Genomic DNA, 21,885 nt, shown 5'->3' on the forward strand with positions numbered 1-21,885 from the left:
ATAACGGAGGATTCCTTTAGAAGGATATTGTCAAGGGGGTCCCGGCATAAGAAAAATGAGGTACTGGATCATTTATGTGGTCCTTTACAACTCTGAGATGATAACCAAAATGATGGCAGTAATGATGACGACAAGTTACATTTGCACAGAACTTTACAGTTTACTAAGAACATACAAATTATCTCCCTTAATGTTAACACTAACCCTAAGAGGGATGCCAAGCAGGGAGCATTATCACCTTATAGATAGGAAAACAGAAGCTCATAGAGATGGCATGCCTTGCCCAAAGTCAACAATAGGGAAGTGGTGGAGCCAGGATTCAAACTCACGGAGAAATCCACCTGATTCCATTTCGTGATGGTTCTTTCCACCACGTGATGCTGCCTACCTATCCTCAAATATCTGGATGTCCAGGTTTCCTTATCTGGGCAGCGCATGTAGCTGCACTTTCTCCAACATGTGGATTTCCTAAAAACCCATTCCCAGCCTTAATTCTGTGCTAGGGCCCAGAGAGAGGAGGATTTCAGCCAATATGCATGTTCCTGGCCAAGAAAATCCTAACTTTCAGATCAACCAGCCACTCTCAGTTCTAAGCTAATCTATATGAGCTAACTTGTGTCTGCATCTGACCACTGAGGCCTTTATGCCATGGCCTCAATCATGAAGCGTTAAGGTCATCTAGCTTGACAATGCCCTGCCAGGTCTAGTAGCTATCTTTCACAGAAGGCAGGATGAGAGTCAGCAGGGTGAGATTGCCTATGGAAAGACCATAGGGCAGAACCAATAACTGATGTGGAAGGTGGAACCTCTTCTACGTTCCCCTGGAGCACGTCTCTGTCCACAGCCTTTGGTCCCTTCTCTGCCAACAAGCCTCAACTCCTCTCTTTATAGACCTCTTGTGACTTGAACAGTCTATTGCATTTGATCAGCTCTGCACCAACTTCTAGGCCCCTAGAATCACTCTATTCAGACACTTCCTTTATATCTCTGTCTTCCTTGCTCTGAGGCCCAGGACACCTTTCTCTCTGAAGCCTGGCTGCAAGGACGGATGCCATTTCCCTGTACCCATATCCCACTTTGTTTCCTTTCTCTAAAATCCGTCCTATAAATCCTTCAATTGACAATTTGCTGCAATCCCAAAGTCATACTGGCTGCTTTCCATGCACCAGCTATGTGCCAGCACCTTAGGGAGGAGGAAGAAAGAATGTAGACTTTTCCACCTGTGCTCATGATTCTGTTAGTCCCCGTCCTGATCTCACCCAGATACCTTCTCCACTCTTCTTTATGCTACTGTCTCCCTCAGAAGCTGATTCCTGAAGATTCCATAACTCTGGCTCTCTCACCAGAGAATTTAGCCAATGGAAGAAGACACCTGTGGGAGATCAGAGAGTAAGAAGAGAGAGGTCCAGGCATTTCTTTCCTGCTGCCTCCATGCCCAGGCTCCATGTCTCCTCAGTGGCTGAGTCCCTACAGCTCCCACCAGGTGGCCCTTCTGCCACAAGTCCAGCTCTCAGTGGACTTTGGCAACACTTTTATCTCACCTGACCCTTCTGCCCTGAGGATGGCAGGAACTTACAATTGTAACAAGTCTCTGTGTGCCTCAGCATTCCTCAGTACCTTCCTTATCTCTGATTACAAGTCTCCAAATAGTCTATTTATGAACACTTCTTTTTTTGAACCATCTGAGTTAAATTCTGTTTCCTACTGGAACCCTGACTGATAGACATACACCCCCACAGCAAGTGTTACGGTGTAGAGACTTTCAACACATATGTCACCCAAAGGCTGCTCCTCTCCTTTATTCTCTTCAAGTTCTGTCATGTTATCGACCAACTAGCCTAGTACTGAGGAAGGGGCAGAACTTTGACCTTGACCCAAGAGGTTTAGTCCTCATTCTGTGTGTTTTTGGGAAAATCAATTGCCTCTCAACACAGGACTCACTTTCCTCAACTATAAAACGAAGTGTTAAACTGGATCAGTGGTTCTCAAAGTAGGGCACGCCATTGTGGGGGGTCCCCAAGACCCTTTAGGGAGTTCTGTAAGGACAAACTATTTTCATAGTAATTCTGAATTTGTTTACCTTTTGTTACTTGTTGATTTGTGCTAAGGGTGCAAAAGCCCTGATGGGTAACATTGTACCTTGGCATGATCAAGGCAGTGGCGCCAAACTGTACTAATAGTCATTGTTTGCTTCACTGCCACCTACTTAAAGTCAATTTTTCAAGTGCCAATTTCATTAGGACTATCTTTGATGAAGAAGTAAAAATTATGAATTTTGTTAAATCTTGAACCTTTAGTACATATCTCTTTTTTAATATTCTGGGTGATGAAATGAGAATTAGGCTTAGGGCATTTCTCCTGAATGCCAAAATAGGAGGGGTATCAGTTTCAAGAAAGAAACACTTGTCTAATTGTTTGAACTGCAAAGGGAATGAGTTGCTTTTTCCATGGAACATTATTTTTATTTGAGAGAATAACTGGCAGAAAAACTATGGTCACTGAGACTGAGGTGTTTGATAGACATTTTCAAAAAAATTAACAAAGTGAGCTCGTCACATCAAGAAAAACAACTGACAGTGTCTGTTGCCAGTGATGACACCTGAGCTCTCAAGCTTGATAGCTTCTCAGTACTTGAAGACTTTTCTGATGAGATCAGTTGTGATGGTAACAAAAGTTTGTGTTGATATCACAAGATGAAAGACACCAACATTTGGACAATCTGCATAACTCAGTGAGATATATCAAAAACCATATTCCTAAAAGTGAAGATTTTGCATAACGACTCAGAAGACCCTGGTTTGAATCCAGGGTCTGCCATTTACTTCCTACATCAGCTTCATTGTCTCATCTGAAAAATATGTTTTCTCATCTGTAAAATGGGTGTAATAGCTAACTTAGAGTTTTATAAGAACTGAATAAATAATATATGGTAAGAAACGTTAATGTATATTCATGTTAATATATAGAATGATATAAAACAAGGGCTTAGTGCATGGTAAATACTGTACAAGTGTTTGTTACCATTATGATGACCATCATCATCTTCACCATCATTTTAGGCAAGAGGACCCAGATACCACTTTTCTCTGTATCACAGAACTTCAGAGAAGAGGCTCTGGTACTAGATATCACCAGGTTCACATCCTAACACCACTTACTAGCTAGTGACCTTGGGCAAGTGATTTAATAACATAGTTGCAATCTCATAATTTTATTATAAGGAATAAATAAGATAATGCATGTAAGATGCTTGCCCAGGAGCTGATACATTAGGTTAATTCATTTAGAATAGTAAAAGAATTCAAGAAGTGTTTCTTGAATTGCAGAAAATCATGTCACAATATGGTGCTATTAAACCTTTCAAAAGGATTCACGGATTTTTGTGAATTTCAAGCATTTGTATTAGTAAACCAGCTCTCTGGAAAAAAAAACAAAAGCTCTGATTTGTAGCATCTGCCAGTTTCTGTGGTGTAAACACTCCCACCATTGCCAGTTTCAAGCTACTAACATGAGGTCACTCGATGTGGAGTTGGGAAGACACCCTCACAACTGTCCCTTGTGAGCTGGTATGAGCCGCTCCCACACACCACTACTTTCAAGGATCCTTTTGAAGAGGTATTATTCACTAAAACCTCATCTGGGGACACTGTTCACCATGAGCTTACACAAGAGCAGGGAAGCCAAGAGCTTCTGGAAACTTTGAAATCTTTTTGGTTTCTCACTAAATCACTCAGAACTTGACCCATTTATATACCTATGAAAACAATACAACTTTCTACTCAGTTTTAATGGTTGGAAAAGTTTTTGTGGCATGAAAACTTCAGAAGCAAGAAGCTAGTCTAAGATATAATTTAATCAGAAAATCCAAGACACATTCTGTTTGATTCCATTTATTAAAGAATAAAACTTTCATTCCAGTATATTCTTTCCTGCTATGAAATTCATTTAAAATCTTTTAGAAAGAACAAATTCAACTTAAAAAAAAAACTGCTGGGCACTTAAAATACTCTGGTTCCCAAGTTAAAAAACAATGAAGCCAGATTACGTAGCGAGAACAGAGAAAGATGAAGTGAAATCACCCATGACAATCTGTCACATTAGCCATTATGCATTTCAACATCTGTAACTGAGAAGTCACAGAAGTCAAAAAGGAAAAACAAAAAAGACGCCCAAGGACCACAAACTGCCTGATGATGTTGCTAGAATATTTAGCCCTCTGTCTATTTCATGTAAAAAATAAATTAAGTATAAATAAGGAGGTGAGGGGGCTGGTGTGTACTCAGGTGTGTTCACAGGTGTGTACTCAGAGGGGGCATGAGAATGGGGCCAAATGCGTTTCCTCTCCCACGCTCCCTACACAAAGCTCTCCTCCATGTTGCTGCAGAGTAAGAAAGAGTCCACAAGCCGGGGCTGGACCAGCTGCTGGAAGTCGGAGTCCTGGAGGCCTTCTGGACAGACGCCGGCCAATCTACGCAGAGCAGCCTGGGGAGGAAAGAAAAGAGATGATACAGGTCAGACGGGGGGCCCTGCTCAGGTGCATGTATTTCCTTCAATTGCCCTGAGAGATGCATTTCAGGAAGTGGCTCATTCACCAGCCAATTTGAGCTGATCATCACAAACACCTTAGTGATCTGGTCCTTTTGGTCCTTGGTCACCATAGCAAACTTTTCACTTGGTGACCTGATTCCATTTGCACCTTGGTCGCTATGGTGGATGTCATCTGAAAATCGTCATGATCTTAATAATGGTCTTGCCCTCTTGGTTTTTCAGTCATCTTAGGAACCCAGTTGTTTTAAAGATCTGTCATTTTAAAGGTCTGGTCAACTTAGTGATATATGTAAATTCAAGCTATGTTCATCCTAGAGACTAGGACTGCCAGAAGCATCAGTGGAATTATATTCTTGCTTCCAGTTCCCTAGAGGAACCTTAGAACAGCAAGGACTATTCATTTATGCATACATTCGGCAAGGTTCTGAGCAAAGCATTGTGGGATGCGAAGGAAGAAGAGAGAAAGAGGAAGGAAGGTCATAAAATTGAAGGAGATGCAGAGTCTGCCACCAAGATGAGATGAACAGGAAAGAGAGGTGCAGGCAGAGTGGAACTCCTGCCCAGGCTGCCCCACACTGAGCATTTCACTCTCCCCTGAGCAGGCCAGCCTGTTTACGTCCATGTGCCCTTGCTCAGCTCTTTCCCACGACATGACGTCCCTCCTCACTCTTTTCTAGCCAGCAGTTGCATTCATCCTGCAAGACCTGGCCCACTGTCACCTCCTCTGTGAAGCCCTCCTTGATTCCTTGAAGAGACAGTCTCTCCCTCCGCTGTGTACTCACAGCCCCTGAGCTGACCTATACCTTCTCACGCTTGACTGTAACTGTTTTATAGGTGTTTACCTCCCACACTAGACTCTGAGCTCCTCCAGGGTAGAGACTCTGTTTTGTTTTTCTCTGTATCTACAGCAGGTAGCACAAGAATCGGCACAGGGCTCAATAAACGTTTGCTGAAACAAAACGACTAATGAAGTGCTTTAAAATCGAGTTCTACGACCAGAGCTAACTGAAACTGTAAAGGTAAGCTGTGCGCCTCCCTAGACCTCTTTCCCGGGAAGCTGAGGCCATGCATGCTAAGCGCTCGGTGAATATTAATCCCTTCCCTCTTCTGGAGCCCGTGCACAGCAGGTAGCAAGGTTGAGCTCCAGGATGCCCTTCCCCCAGGAAACAAAGAGGAGGGGAGTATCTGGAATAGCAGAAGAAGCAAAGGCAAAGGAAGGCCAACACTTACTACCTACACATAGTATTTCATTTAATCCCTAGAGGACGCTGCAAGGCATCATAGTCTCCATTTTGGAAATAAGGAGACGGAGGCTCAGAGAGGGAAAGTGGCCTTTCCAAGATCACACAGCAGTCCAACTCCAGGACCCTCATACCTACACACACATGGAGGATGCTGCAAGTCCAGGACGCTAGGTCACATTGAGTACAAGGCAGGCAGGGAGCTTATTACCTAGACATGGGGGGTTTCTATGACTGAGAAATCAGGCCATGCTGGTGAAAAGAGAGGATGGCTTAAGCTAATTATTAGACTAACAGGTGCTGCCATGTCCAAGCTGGATCAAGGAGAAGTGACGTGTGCCTGTGCACATAAGCAGGGTCTGAGACACTAGTGGCAGGAAGTAGACTCCACAAGACTGTCTCTCCTGGGGTGTGACCCCCCCCCCGCCAAGGGCTGAAGAGGCTGAACTCCATAGCACATTCTGATTCTTCTCGGCTCCCACTGGGAGAAACAACCCCATCGCCCTTGAGTTGTCACAGTAAATACAGAACCAGGGATCTTCAGCAGAGGATATGAGGCCATTGATGTATCTTATGTGATCAGGGATGAAAATAAAGCAGGAGAGAGGGAAGGACAAAGAGAGACAAAGAAATAGAGAGAAAATAGACCCATGAAGAGAGAAAACGAGATAGAAAAGGAAAATAGCAGAGAAACAGAGAAAAGGAAACAGCAGAGAAATGGAACAAGAAGGAAATATTCAAACAGCGAGACAGAGATAAACTTGGTGAAAGAAAAGAGACCAAGAACACAAGGGAGATGGGGAGAGAGAGACAGTGACAAAGCAAGAGCGAGAGCACCCTGAGGCGGGCAACAGGAGAGAGGTAGGAGGATGCGAGGAGGCAGAAAGGGAGGAGGGGGGAAAGGACTGTGGGGGATAAAAAGAAGAGGGGGAAAGGAAAGGAGAGAGAGAAATCCTAAGAGAGGAGGCAACCTCCAGAAAGAGAGAAAAGCAATAAACAAAATATGAGAGAGAAAAACCTAGAAACAGACCTGAAAAACCAGAAAAGCAAATACACACCCTCCTCTCCCCAGGGTCCCCAGAAAGTCTGCAGGACGTGAACCCAAACCAACTCAGAGCACCCTCCCTCAGCATCCAGGGGTGGCAAGGACCCTTCACCATCGTGAAGCCTTCCTCTCGGCCTCTGCTTTCCTTGGAGGGTTGACAGCCAGTCACCCCAGGATCTCATTCCCAGACAGTCTGAAACACTGAGCACTAAGCCAGCCCAGCAGCCCACTGACAGCGCTTCATTAAGGAAAATCAATCCTGTTTGCAAGAGGCAATCCGCGCTGCCACTTCCCCAGACCAGATGTGGGAGATGGTAATTGAAACGTCCTCCCTCCACCTGAAGAGAGCCTTTGACAGTGGGAAGAGGCCTCATGGGAGCGCAGGACAGGGAGCTTCCAACTCCGTCTGCAGGGCCGGCCTCCACGTGGCCCCACCTCACCAGCCAGGGGGCCATACTCAATGTGGAGCCCCTTCTGGGAGCCGAACCGGTAACACCCACCAACACGGGCTGGGGCAGGGGGCAAGGAACGGTCACCAAACCCAAGGTCCCGTGGAGATACAAAGAGCTGGGAAAGGGCCCTGGCTCTAAGAGGGTTCCAGGCTAGAGGGGGAGAAATACAAATCCTCCGCATGAGGCGAGTTAGGGAGACCAAGGCTGTGAGACACGGAGGGAGAAAGTGTGGCTGGAAACAGATGGTCTGGTAGACAATTCGAGATCTTCAGCAACAAGCAGGCCTGTGTTTGCCTTCTAACAGCCTCTCTCATAACATCTGGAATACCGGATAACACAACCTGCCTGTTACTAGGAAAACAAAATCCGGGTAGGCAGGCCCAGCCACACGCTGTGTACTCCGTGTCTCTGAGCCCGGGAAGGCCCTCGGAAGCTTCACGGAGGAGAGAGATTTTGGCCTGAGCCCTGAGGAGGGGCAGGCACAGTTGGAGAGAGGGCATCTGCAAGGGCCAAGGGACAAGGCACGGTGTTGGGTGGCTCAGGGCACTCTGGCCCAGCTGAGCTGCACGGGGCCTGGAGGCGGTGGGAAGCCTTCAGACCCATGGTGGGTGGGAGCCAGACTGCGAAGAGCTGAGCCCATAGGTACCAGGGAGCCATGGAAGGGTCGATCACAGAAGTGTCATGATTGCAAACTGTCTGTGAGGAAAACTGGCCCAGCACCCACATGGAGGACGGATTCGGGAGGGAGGGACCGTCTTCGGCATCCAACAACACATCCACAAGGAGAAACGTAATCTCTTTTCCACCAGAAGGTCCTTCTAGTGACTGGAGACAGTGGCCAAGCCCTTCTGTGTGCTGTCATTCAAACCAACAGTGGAAATGGAAAAGGAATTGTGACAAGCCCACTGAGCTGTGGAGCTTCAGTTTCCCAACTTTTCCTCCGGGCCTCTTCAGCGTCAGGCCGTGGCGGGTGCCCGGGTTGTGAAGGTAATGGTGGTTGGGGCCGAGGATTACGTGTTTGCCCAGGTATTGTCTCTCTCCGTTTTACTCACCAGACCAGACGGAATTACAAGGGTCTGAGAACTCAGATGAAAAAAATTACATCTTTACATTCACTAACCTATTTCACTTCCTGAAATAGCATTCGCTTCAGTTGTGAATGTAGCAACAAAGCATGAAGTCTCAGCAAGCCCTGCGACTTGCTCACCAACAGACATCACAGATGCTTTCATAGCCCATTACACTGCTGGAGGTACCTGCATATATCCTGAACGCTCGTCTCCAGTCAAGGTTGCCATACTTAGTAGACCCACTGCTAGATCCTACTTAATGTATGAATTAAAAAGTACTTATATTAATATATCATGTTTAAATACTCCAATAATTATTTTAATAGAATTGATTTCCTTTTCAATTCTATAATATTTTATTTTATGCATTTAAAACACTATTCTGAGAAGAGGCCCATAAGCTTCACCCGATCACCAAAGGCACAAATAAAGGTTATGGTTATTCCACATGTACCAGAATAAGAGCCCATGAGAGCAGAGATTTTTGTCTTTTATTTTTCCACAGCTGTATCCCCATAGCCTTAGAGAGTGCATGGCCCATAGAATCACTCAGTAAATATTGATTGAATAAAATTTACAGCACTTAGTGACCTACCCAATGTCACACAGCTCCTTAACGGCAAAACCAAGACAGGTGTGTCTGAGTGTAACACCTGCTGTTTCTGCCGCCACACAGTTCCCATCAGGAGCTCCCAGAAAGGAGATGAGCTCAGCTAAAAGAAAAATGACGGGGTGAGGCAGGGGTGTCACTGTTTCACTGTGAGACAGCTCGAAGGACCTTTAGATGCATCACTTCTCCCTCACTTTCTCTGAGGACCAGTCAAGGATCTGGCACTCCCTTCTGGAAGTTAAATGGCCTGTTTATACAACACCTTCCCTGCTCCTTGATGCTTCCAACCAGAAGCTGCTCTGCTTCGGGATTCCTTCCAGCCCCAGCAGGGAGGAGTGTAGAGACAACGCACGCATTCCTCACCTGGTCCTGCTCATTGTTTCATGGTGGGCCCAGGCATCAAGGAGGAGTTGGGTGGGGACCTCCTGAGACGTACTTGCCTGGTTCAGGGTGAAGATTCTGGGGGCTGCCTGAATAATACTCTCTGTCCTATCCTTTGGCCTCCAGAACTCTTCCACAAAGGAGCGGGGAGCTACACAGCTGGAAGAGCACCAGTAGAGGGGCTCTGTCCAAGGACGAAAGGAGGCTTTTCTCAAATGTCTGCTTTGGAACAGGCAGGAGACATCCATCCCCGAGCTCTCACACGCTGTGAGCGCCATGGCATCAAGGACACCAGCTACTATTCTACCAGCGGTCACTCTGGTCTTCATCTGCGGTTAAGATTTCCCAGAATCTCAGAGATTGGTTACTAAAACTGTGGGTGGGGGTGTTCCCCAGCCCGCCATCTTTCACATATGTGACCTCATATAATTTTCTTCACAATTTTATGAATTAAGTGAAACAAGTATTACTCTCATCACCATTTTAAAGGAAGAGAAAGGTTGAAGCCCAGACAAGTTTCATGGCTTGCCCAAGCCAACTGTGGCATGGCCCGTTCTCCCAGCCCCTGGTCTGCAATCCCAAAGCCCAGGGAGGAAGCTAGGGAAGTCTGAGAACTCACCAGGCAGGCCACCAGCACGGCGTCACTGCTGTTCCTCTCGGACGGCGATCGGCAGAGCTCGATGAGGCGGGACATACCTGCGTGAGACAGGGAGAACCTCACACCCAGGATGGGGAGCACCTGGCCAGGCCTGACCTAGAGGTACTCCCTGCTGCATCTCTCACATGCAGCCTTCTGCATGGAACCTTATCGAGGAACGTGGCCCTCAGGGCCCGGTCAACCCGCCAATCAGCCGCAGAAGGGGGCTGAGCCCACCTGGAGGAGCTTAAGGAGACTTTCTGCTCCCTTGGATGCAAACAGGCCCTGGTTAGGGCCAGGATGAGCTGGAGCATCAAAACCAAACTCCTTAGTGCCAAGACACTGGCCAGGACTGAGCTCAGCTAAGGTGCAGAGGTGTGAGCAGTAGAAGGCACTGCAGGTCCTTCTGAGAAAGAACTTCCTGTGTGGATACTTCTGATTTTACTAGAACTATGTTTAACATTTACATCAGTGGAAATTTCCAGTACCTTTTTTTCCCAAGTGCGTAGTTCAGTCAGAAAATACATTGTGGATAAAATTACAGAAAACTACAGATTGAGCAGGTTCACGTTTCCTAGGCCTTTCCAGAGGGAAGTTTAATAAATGACTGCTTTTCAATGCAAATTGGCTTTTTCAAACTCTAAAAGCAACAACAAAACTCATTGTAAGATAAAGTAACAAAAAGCACGAGGACACATTCTACATTTATCCTCTAAAAAGTCTTTACAGAGCTGGAACCCTCTGCTGTCTCAGGGCCCCCTCTTGCTGTCCTCGGGGTACCTGGATGATGGGTGCCACTGCCAAGCTGATTCCCAGGCCTCTCCCTGGAGGCCCCTCGCAGCCTTCACACTGGAATAACTTCCCAAACCACAGCTGAAGACTCAGCTCCTCGTTAAAACAGTCTTTGACCCACTCAGATAAATGTGGGCTCCTTCCCTGTGTGCCACACGTGCCGTGGACAGGCTTTGAGCGTCACTCTACGCCACTCTCGTGCAAATATTTGTTTCCATAGCTGCCGACCTCATTAGGCTGTGAGCCCCCGCAGTCAGGATAATGTTGTAATCAATTCTATATGCCTAGCACGCAGGACAGAGCCTAGTATAGAGTGCGTCCTCTGAAAATATTTGTTGGGTAAGTAAGTGACTAACTGAATGAATGGGTGATTTAATGAATGGACTAATAAGTTAATGGACAATAAGTAAAGTAATGAATGAGTTAGTGAATGAATGAACAAAAGGATGAATTAATGAGTGAGACAATGAGTAATGAACAAATGAGTGGATAAGTAAATAAATGAGTAAGCGAATAACCAAATGAGTGAATGAATGAGAAAACGAATGAGTGAATGAAAGGATGGGGTCTTAACTACCAGGAAGTCTGCAGGTGAGTCACTCTTCTGGCCCACTTAAACCTCTCTGGGCCCTTCCCCTCTCTTGCTTCAGCCCCAGGTTAAAGCAAGCTAGACTAGGGTGTGCACCCTGGGCCTCCATCCCAGTATTTCTCAGCACCCAGAGAGTAGAGCTCACCCCAGCCAGCTCCTACTCTGAGCCCTCGGTTGCCACTGTGAAATCAGGGCCACTCCTGTCCCCAAGTCCCCCACTCCACTCCTGCCACAGCCAGCATCACTTACAGCTCAGCCGCACAGCCTCTCGTGCCACTTCCGGGTCTCGGCTGAGACGGGCCAGGGTCACTGCAGCCTTCTGCTGGACTCGCTCGCAGGCGGCCACCTCGGCAGGGGTCCCAGACCTTGGCTTCTCGGACAGCATGCCCATGATAAGCTGGACCCCTGGGTGGGAAGTGATGAACAGTTGGTCCCTACCCCAGCAGGGAGCCTTCCCCTCGGGGCCAGCTGGATGGATGGCTGCAGGGCTCAAGCAAAGGCTGTCAGAATGACTTAGGGGTCTCAACCATAGGGGGAAGCTGGGCAAGGTTTCTCTCCTTCTGCCCCGGGGGTGTCTCTGATTCCCTGTACCAAGTTCCTAGACTTGGAGGGGCCATCTGGAGGACATCCCTTTTTATTTCTTTTAACGCCATTACTGAACTTTCACTACATCCCTGATGCAGTGCTAAATGTACAGTTAATGCTTGATCCTCTAAAACGTCCCAATAGCCTCAGAAACTAGTTATATGGGAATTCACTTTGAGGCCCAGAGAGAAGTGAAGTATCTTGCCCAGGGTCATGCAGTGAGTAGTTGGGGAGCTGGTATCAGAACTCAGATAATCTGGTTACTCTCCATCATCTCTTCATCTCTGATGTCGGCTGCATCTGACAGGTCCAAAGATGACGGGTCCCCCTGATGGCGGGTGACCCAAATCTAGGCTGGATAATCACTAGATCAGATGCTTTAGAGGGGATTCATGCACTGGAAGAGCGTGGAGTAGTTGGACTGGGAAGTTTAGGCCTGAATTGCCCCATTTCTCCCTCCTAAGGTTCAAGGGACTCTGCAGGCCCTGCCTTTCAGGGCCCTTATTAACTCTGCCACCACATGCTCTAATCTTGGGGACCAGGGCTTCTCTCCCAGACCCACTCCTTGGCTGCTGAATGGAATAGGCCTTCAGGTTCCCTATGCCCGCAATGTCCCTAAGACAGTGCCTGCTAATATCCTGAGGTATGTATGTATGGCGGGGGGGCATAAACAGGGGATACCAAAATGACAATTTCAGGAAGTGCCACAAACTTAAGAAATTTTACTAACTCCCTTGGTCAAGGTTCCCATAAAGAAGCCATTTTCCAGACTGCAGCTTTGTACCTAGAATCTGCCAAAGAAGAGTTTCTCATATGCTAGGAGGAAAGCTCCACAGGGCAAAGATTTTTGTCCATCTCCTGCATGGATATATCTAAAGTACCCAGAATAGTGCTTAGCTCAAATATTTGTTGAATGAATATCAAATGAGTGAATGCAAATGTATTCATGTGAAAAGCCTTATAAACATATAAAAACAAAGTTTCCCTTAAATATACATTTTAGAAGTCTTATCTAGAAAAAGATGTTATGCAATCGGGGCTGCCTAGGAAAATCTAGAATATGTTTCCTAGGTTCTGGCCAGGCTCAGTGCCAGAAAAACTGCCTGAAAACTGTGGGGAGTTACAGCTTAGAGAGCAGCTCCCAAGGCCATGTTCCCTCCCCAGTGTTCTCGCCAGCTCAGCCCCAGCCCCTGAGGGAGAAGCGGAACCAGCTGAAAGGGGACTATTGATGCCAATGGGTTGACAAGCGAGAGCCTGGGCTGCCTCCCAGTGTGAGGATGACCAGTGGTCACATTCTCTGACCTCCTGGTATGGCCCCCTTCACCCAGGGCCACCAACGACACTCACACACAATTCAGGGTGGGACAGAGACAAAATCACCAGGCTGCCGGGGGCAACGTGCGTCAGTCTCAAGCATCCTGGTAAGAGGAGTGCCTTTCAAAGCCCAGCCTGCACAATGGGGCCTACTCTGTCCAGTTCAGGAGTTCTGCTGTCTTCTGGTGGCCCATGGTTGTGTCATCACCATTGCTGATCCCTCAAATCCTGCTCCACTTGGGTAAATAGTCTCTTCTTCAAACTCTCCTCAATTAAACCCTGCGAGACTGACACCGTTTCCTGAAAGAGCAGATACACTTAGCACAGTACTCGTTCTGTGTCAGATACTTTTCTCATTTGCTTTATATTAATCCTCACATCATCCTTATGAGGCAGGTATTATGTTTGTTCCCATTTTGCTGATGGAAAAACAGAAGTCATCAGCCAATAAATAACAGAGCCAGAATTCAAGCCCAGACAGTCTGTTTCCAGTTTTCACGGTCTCGGTTACTGTGCCATCCTCCCTCTGTGGCATTATTTTATTACAGGTGTCACACTTTTGGCACCTTATCCCTTTTGTCTTCTACACAATGGAGTGAGACCCTCCATTGTTAGCACAATGCCAAGCACATAGTAGGTCTCAATAACTGCTGACTGAATGAATCAGTAAATAGCACTTTGTAAACCATAAAACCCTCTATACGTGCCAGCTAATCCAACCTCAGGTCCGTGGGCCTATGGAGACCTTTTCCCATTGGCCACTTGAACGTGAGGCTCTGAAGGCTAGAGGAAGAGGCCACAGATGATACCCCTCGGCCTCTCAGCCTCAGCTGGCTCAGTAAAGTTATTCATTATTAGCTCAATCACATGAAATGAACACAAAACGATGCCTTTCAATTAGCAATAAAGCAATGGGGGATGGGGAATGTGTGTGTTTGCTAAGACAGCAGGCAACCTGGGAGAAGGGGCTTTAACAAGAGCAGAGGCAGCTGGCCCAGGCTCCCAGCTCACTTGTCCTCATTAGCGTCTCTGGTTTCCAACCGGTTGCTAATTGCTCCCTTATTTCCTAGTCACAGGAAGCCCTCCCCACTCTCTGTCCCCAGCTGCGAGGCAGCTGACCTGTCCTCCAGCAGAGACTGCTTAGATCAGCTTCCTGGCCAGGGAAACCTGGCCTCCTCACCTGGACATTGGTGACACCCTCAGCACAAGGTGGGGGCAGGGGAGCAAGTGGGGAAGGGATGCTCTGGGTCCTCACCTGAGGGGTCAAGGGATCCGGCTGGCCCTGACCTGCTCGCCCACCTCACCCCTTTCCAGGCACTTCAGCTTTCTAGTGAGGCTAAATCCAATACAACAGAAATGCCTTAAAGTTAAATGCACCTTTTTGTAAGAATAAATTTTTATTTCTTGGATCATAATGAAACCTCTGTCTTCTCTTCAGCATCCTAGTTAAAATGGTAACTGCCACCCCTACTCTGGGTCTACCTTACCCCTTCCTTGCTTTATTTTCTGCATGGCACTGTCACCATCTGATATTCTCTTTCTTCTTGTTCATTGTCTGCCTCCCACTGGAACTGAAGCTCCGTGAAGGCAAGCAAATATTTACATATTGGCCCAGTTGCACACAGAAGCACACGTATATGTGCTCACGCAACTGTGGAGACCCACCTGTACACATTTACACACCTACACATAGGCCTTCACACAAACACAAAGGCACGTGTTCCTGTATGGCCACACAATCCATGCAACACGCACACTGCTGAAAAGGCATACCATTCTCCTGAATGATGTCAGAGGCGCACTGCTCCAGGACAGACATGTTCGCCAAGATGGTCACAATCTGAAAAAAGAGAATTGAGAAGCTAAGAAAATGGGCACACCTGAGCCAAAAGGTGCTCCCTACAGACCGGGGATCCAGAGGCTAAAAGCCTTCCTTCAGCCCGTGACTCCTTACTGTCCACCTGGCCCATCTTTCTATGGGATTTTCTTCCATCCCCATGGGCTCCTGCCACCAGATGTGCTTCCCCAGTGACTGATGTCCAATCCTCATCATGTGGCCCTAGGATGGCCCCCAGGCACCCAACAAGCCCACTGGAGAGAACAGCGCCACCTGAGTGAAGATGGGGCTCCCGTCATTTTTCTGCAGGGTCCCTCTGGCCCCAGACCCTGAAATGCAGATAGAACTGGCCGGTTCCTGGCTACCCCTGCCCTGGGTTGGGTTCTCCCCATCCTAGCTTCTTGCCCTGAAACCGAACCCTACCTACTTTCAACTGAAATTCATGGAGACTAAGGTGAAGTTAGAGAACATGAGCAGGATAAAAGGGCAGGATTACATCCTAAGCATCAGGTATTATATGGAATCTGATGAGAAAGCTCATGCTCAGCTGCACTTGACAAGTCTGTGGCCTCCAAACCTTGCTTTTGGTCATTGCTGAAGGGCTTTACTTGTAGTGAAGAGATGCTGACACCAGGTGACAGTGAGCCTTGCTACAACCTCATGGGCTGGGGGGCCAACAGCCCAGCCCATGCCCACCCCTTGGCAAAGTCAAGGTTGCAGAGAAAACTCACAGCACAAAACTGGAATAAGGAATGGACCATCAAGGGACCCACCGCAGACCCCAAACTGTACAGGGTAACAAAACACCACCAGAAAACACTGGAAACTCGGCACCTGTTAATGCAGATACCGCCATGACCGTGTTCCTGACACACACGGCAAGAGGAAAGTCCACTCGCTTCCACAGAAGCCGCCAGCACTCTCAAACGGTAATTAAAATAAGTAACAAAATAAAATGAAAAACGCTTCTCGTTGGTGTAGGCCTCTCTCTCTTGAAAGGTTTCTTCAAAGCTTGTGGCACAGTGTAACTGCAGGCCGTGCCCCCGCCTCTGAGGCAGCGGCTGGCAGTCCCCTGAGGACGGTTCGGGCAGCTTAAATATTGAAACTGGATAACGCATAGTAATGTGATGCTACCAAGAAAGATGATCCAGATGTTAAGAGGCTCAATATCAGCATATTATTCTGGATAATGAATGCATATAACAAATCTGTTCTTTAAACAGAAACAAAAATGTTTGCCATATTAATAGAATGTCTATCTCCCCTTTCTTCACTAAACACATGTGGAAAAGGGATACATATTCTCAGGGTGCTGTGGCATCCGTGTGTGTCAGCCCCTTCCCGCTCAGACCTGTCAGGGGCCTGGTTGGGTAAGCAGGACTTGGGGTATTGCCAGGGGAGGGGCCAGAGAGTACCCCAAAAGCTTTACCCCAAAGACAACTCTGCCCCAGTGGGATGTTTTATGAAGAGAGTGGCAATCTCCCATTTGCATTTTAGGAAGATAATGGAATTAAAGGAGATTTAGTCCTTGGAGCTCCCCTCCCCCTTTAAGATCGTGAGTGTTTGTGGGCTGAGTGGAAGGACTTAGAGGAAAAATATGGGTTGAAGAAGCAGTCAAACAATCGAAGGTTTCCCAAGAGGCAGAAAGTGCACAGTCTTACGAGGAGGGAGACACAGGCCACGTCTGTCAGATTGCAGTTCATGTGGCCTTCTCCGGGCTGAGAGCAGGAGCAGGGAGCACGGCCTCTGTTCCCACCACACAGGGGCCGCTACACACCAACCATCACCAGCCTGGCCTCTGAATAAAGACACTAGCTTGACATACAGATCCAAAAGAAAAGGAGGGAAGGAAGGAGGGAGGCAGGGGGGAGGAAGGAAGAAAGGGAGAAAGGGTAAAATAAAAAAGGAAAAGGAAACCTTTGTCGGCAGCATCGGGTTCATTACACGGCAATTATGATCTGTGTCACAGGCACAGGTAGGTCTTTGTGTCAGACTAATTTAGATCCTGTTAATGAAAATTACTTCCTCTTTGCAGAGCCTGTACCCCATGTGGTTTTCTGAGGTTCAGATGAAGAACTCAATTAAGCACAATTTGAATAAATGCCAATTATGCCCTGCTTTGAGTGCCCCTTTGGAAACATCCTTGTATGCACCGTGACGTCGAGGGGAAGGGGTCACTGTTCCTCATGCAGTCAAGCCCAGGCCTGGGCTTTTAGGGACAACCCGTTTACCTTGCTGGTACGTGACAGCAGTGCTGTCGGCAGACACAGAACAGGAGCCGGCAGACAGTTTTCCCTGGTCTGGGCTAATTCATTCCTGTCTGATGGTTTTCAGTTAAGCCCCTTTCCTCCTAAACAAGGGGCACTACTCCCTCTGCAGTTATTTGTCAAAGATGGAGATCAGCCTCAAGGAGGCCCCGGTGAGAGGCAGGTAGTGTAGTGGCTATGGGCACGGATCAGCCTAGTCCCAAATCATGGCTCTATCGTTTACTTTCCCCTGATCTTGGCCAATTTGCTCAAGCTTTCTGTGCCTTGGTTAACGAAGGTCTATTCGTTTTCTATTGCTGCTAAAACAAATGACCACAAACTTAATGGCTTAAAACACCACAATTTTACCTTGCGGTTCTGGAGGCCAGAAGGCCCGAGTGCATTTTACGGAGCTAAAATCAAGGTGTTGACAGAGCTGCATTCCTTCTGGAGGCTCTAGGGGAGAGTCCACGTCCTCCCCTTTTCCACTTTCTAGAAGCTGCTCACATTCTTGGCTCTTAGCACCACGTCACTCTGACCTCTGCCTCCTCGATCACATCTCATTCTCTGACTCCGCCCCTTCTGCCTCCTTCTTAAAGGAGCCCTTGTGGTTACATTGGACCCACATGGATAATCCAGGACAAAATTCCTGTATCCAGATCCTTCACGTAATCCCATCTGCAAAACTCCTTTTGCCATGTAAGGCGGCACATTCACAGGTAGTGGGGATTAGGATGTAGATATCTCTGGGGACCATTATTTGGTCCACTACAGAAGAGAAAAATAAGATAATTCCTAAGACTGTTGTGTGTATTAAATGACCCAATGTTTTGTCAAGCACCCAGAACATTTGTTAAATCAAATGAGTCTAACCTGCCTCTGGAGAACAGAGCCTAAAAGTACCCAGGTCTCAAAGACTGTGTTAAGCAATACCTCCCAAGGCAAGACCCGGTGTTGACAAACGTGCTGCTAACGTGAGATCATCCCCAAAGGGAGGCACGATCCCAGAGCAGGAGCTCCTCCCAGCAGAGAACCCAGCCAACTGTGTGCTTCCTACCTTCTGTGGCACCGGAAATCATTTTTCCTGTGGCCTCCCAAAGACTGACTGACCACCTTAGGAAAATTGAGGTGAATAGCAAATTGAACCAGAATGGCAGAGGACCTCCCGTGTCACTGATTCAAGAAGAAATGGCCCTGTGTGGGAAGAAGGCGACTGGCAAAGCCTTTTGACGTCAGCACACACATGGAGGAAAAGGTTTGCTCTGTGCTGGCCCAGGGCAGGTGAGCCAGGAACACTTGTCCACAACCAGCCCCACGGCGCGCACCAGGCTTGTCTCACATACGCAGCAATGTCTGCCTGGGATCCACTCCCACTCTACCTCTGTCTCCTTTGTTTGCTTTGTTGTAAACCAACACTGAGGTCCATACCACATAAAAGACAAGCGAGGATTACGCAGGAGACCCAAGGAGAGGCAGGTGCTCTGATCTAACAGAACTTGCAATACAGAAACTCTGACTTAGATTTAATGAAAAGTTATGATTGCTTTTATGCTGTGCAGTAATCAGGACAAAAAGGCCAACAGTTCATGAGACTGTAATTAGAATTACTCTTTAATTGCTAGATGGAACATTTAGATTTCTATTATCACTGTGTTAACTCTCTAGAAGCTAGAGCAACAATGTCAACTGCAACCCTGAGACCAGCCAGAAAAATGCCTCTCGGCCTCTCGAGGAAGCTCAGGGCTTCTCTCTGCCCTGCCATCAGGTCTTCCCTCCACACCACTCCTCTGCTAAAGAGCAGGAAGAGCAGAAATAATCGAGGCCAGGACGCAGGTCTGAAGAATGAAGGGGTCTGAGAGAGGAAGGGTGTGGTCTCTTTAAACACTCTATCTTCCCCAGGCCAGCAAACCAGGGGGCCCAGGAGAAGGTCCAGCTCTCTCCTTCTCCTCTCTCTCCGTTGAGCCTCTCTCTCCGTCTGTTAGGTTTTGTCTGGGGGACCCAGAAGCTGAGAGCTGGACGGGTGTAGAGACCAGGAGGGCACCTGCCTAGGCCTGAGACAAGCACACTGCTCCCACTCTCTGGTTCTGGGGTCTTCTCACTGCCAGGCCTGGCTGTCCCTCCTCACTACCAGAGAGGAAACACTGGTGGGCTGAGATTCCGGCTTAGGAGAGAGAGCCACAAAGGCCATGGAACTGCCTTGGATGTAGGTCCTAAGCTGTTGGCGACGGGGCAGAGGACTGTCTCTGGGGACTGCGCCGAGGCTGGGGTGTGGGCCTCACGGTATTAGAGAGCAGGTAAATGCCAGACCACACTGTCTGCCTCGCTTTCCCTTGACTTTTAGGGAGGGGATTATGGGGCAGATCAGGACCAGGTCCTGGTTTCCTCCAATCCCCTCCAGATAGGTCTATATGTGTATGTATTCATACGCAAATAGAGGTACCAACCTCTTCAAGTGGCTTATAGTCCTCATCAGCCCCTCAGACACACACACACACCTCATAGATACCCACACACACACTGAAATAACACACACCACCCATTGACTCACACCACACTGCACTCACCACCACATTAACTACATTTCCTGACCCTTTCTTCTGGCTCCAAAGCCGACCCTCCCTGTCTCAGACCATCCCAATCCCTGGTTCTATCAGAGCCCCCTGCCCTACTTGTGTTTGAGTATCCACTTTGGTTGTAAGTTCTCTATGAGCATTTATGCATTTATGAACATAATGACACAAGGAGGAAGGAAATATTATTATCTCCATTACATGGATGAGGAAATGGTGGCTCAGAGAGGTTAAGTGATTTGTCTAAGGTCATACAGCTAGGAAACGGCAGAGCCAGGATTTGAACTCAGGTCAAATGAACTCAAAGCCTATGCTGTTTCTACTGTGTCACATATGTCATATGTATATACGACAGCGGTTTACAAACTATAGAAGGCTTTTGTGGTGTGAGTCAAAATTAGCATCACTAGAAACTGACGTTTCTGAGAAATAGACTCCAGAAAATGATATTCACAGGGAGGTCTCAGAAATGCTACAAAATCCGGGCATTCTAAAATGCCAAGAAGACACTGCGCTTTCACGGGAAGAATATACCAGCACCTCTGCCTCTATGAAAGCAATGAATTTCTGAAGGCCACAAAAAGTCATGCTCAGTGAGAGGGTCTGTTGTGAGTTAGACGAGACAGCCAGGTCCCTTTCACCCTAGGTGGTCACTGATCAACAGGCAGGCAGGGCGGGCGAGGCGAGCCAGCACCAGCACCAGCACCAGGCAGCCCCCTTCCCACCACCCCAGGCCTTGCCTGTGGCTGGATTCCCTGGGCAACATGACCCCTGGAAAATACTTCTGGGGATGAAAACGCAGGCCACACAGATGGCTCCTGAGGCAGAGAGTGCTCCTGGATGCCTGGCCACATCCGGCTCCCCCAGATTAGCAGAGGGGGGAGGAAGAGCCCAGGCCGCAGGCTGCCCTCACCCCTGTCCACACCCCAAGGGGGCTACAGGATAGGCATGGCTGCGGAGGCTTCTGTTGGACAAATTAAGCAGACTCAGCTTGTGGAGACGACGAAGAGATCTCACTGAGATGTCCAAGTGGAGGTGGACAACGTGTAGATCTGGAGGCCTCACACAGCGCTGGCGTCACTGGCAGATGTATTACCGGAAGCCTCAGGGGCCTTTAATCTCCTAAATGCTTCAGGGGGCGGTGAGCACTGCAGAGTCTAATTCATCTTCTTTGTCTTCATTACAGAGAGCCCTCTGAGTGCCTTAATCCTCCCTATGCCACAGGAAAGAGCCATTTGTTTCTTTAACAGGTGCACTCCCACTAGCTAAGCGGTTGCTCTGAGCCAGGGCAGAAGGTGAAGCCATCCTGAGGAGGGTGGGAGATGGGCCTGGCTCAGACCAGAGTCGGGGAGGGGGGAGGACAGGGTTGGGGGAACAGAGCGGTCGGGAAGTGGGCAGGAAAACTCCTGACTCCATGTTCAGAAAGAACTGCCATCTGCAGAGAACTGGACCACATTCCCGCCCCACCCCGAGTCCCCTCCTTCTTGGGAATCAATGGTGTTTCAAGAGGCGTCCAGTCACTCCTCATGATGAAAAAGGGTCTCTGCCCATAGAGCCACAGGATGTCTGAGCTGGAAGAGACTATGCCCATATTACAGATGGAGAAACTCCACTCTGGAGGTTCTCTACTCAGGGCTGTGTGCCAGACACTCCAAGGCCAGGAGCAATAATAACATTCACAGTGGCTTCCATTTATTTCATGTACCAAAAGTTTATATTCATTAGTTTATTTCATTCTTATTTCAACTTTGGGAAGAATGTGTTATTCAACCCCATTCGCAGATGAGGAAAGTGAGGCTTGGAGTGAGCTGCCCAAAATTACATGATTATTAATAGCACAGAAGCTTTGAACCTAGGTCATGTGACCCAGAAATCCCTGTTCTTATGGCCTCACTCCTGGATCTTATAAGAAATGACCAGGGTTGGCCACAGGAGAGGCACTTGAAGGCAAAGGGACCTAAAATCATG

The 21,885-nt window shown here is 47.9% G+C and overlaps 1 protein-coding gene across 4 annotated transcripts in view; it reads right to left on the reverse strand.

Annotated features, from left to right (window-relative positions):
• Positions 1-3,913: 3,913 nt before the first annotated feature.
• Positions 3,914-21,885, reverse strand: part of INSC (INSC spindle orientation adaptor protein) — a 126,755-nt gene continuing 108,783 nt past the window's right edge. For 3 of the 4 annotated variants that reach the window (XM_046684833.1, XM_046684832.1, XM_046684830.1), the window contains exons 10-14: positions 15,038-15,104; positions 11,615-11,770; positions 9,967-10,043; positions 8,952-9,069; positions 3,914-4,482 (exon numbers count right to left, since the gene is read on the reverse strand). In XM_046684833.1, the coding sequence (XP_046540789.1) occupies positions 4,469-4,482; positions 8,952-9,069; positions 9,967-10,043; positions 11,615-11,770; positions 15,038-15,104 (432 nt within the window). In that variant the 3' untranslated portion in view covers positions 3,914-4,468. The remainder of the gene's footprint in view (positions 4,483-8,951; positions 9,070-9,966; positions 10,044-11,614; positions 11,771-15,037; positions 15,105-21,885) is intronic. The other variant, XM_046684831.1, reaches the window with a different exon arrangement.

This window comes from Equus quagga, chromosome 14 (genome assembly GCF_021613505.1).
Source record: "Equus quagga isolate Etosha38 chromosome 14, UCLA_HA_Equagga_1.0, whole genome shotgun sequence".
Lineage (NCBI taxonomy): Eukaryota > Metazoa > Chordata > Mammalia > Perissodactyla > Equidae > Equus > Equus quagga.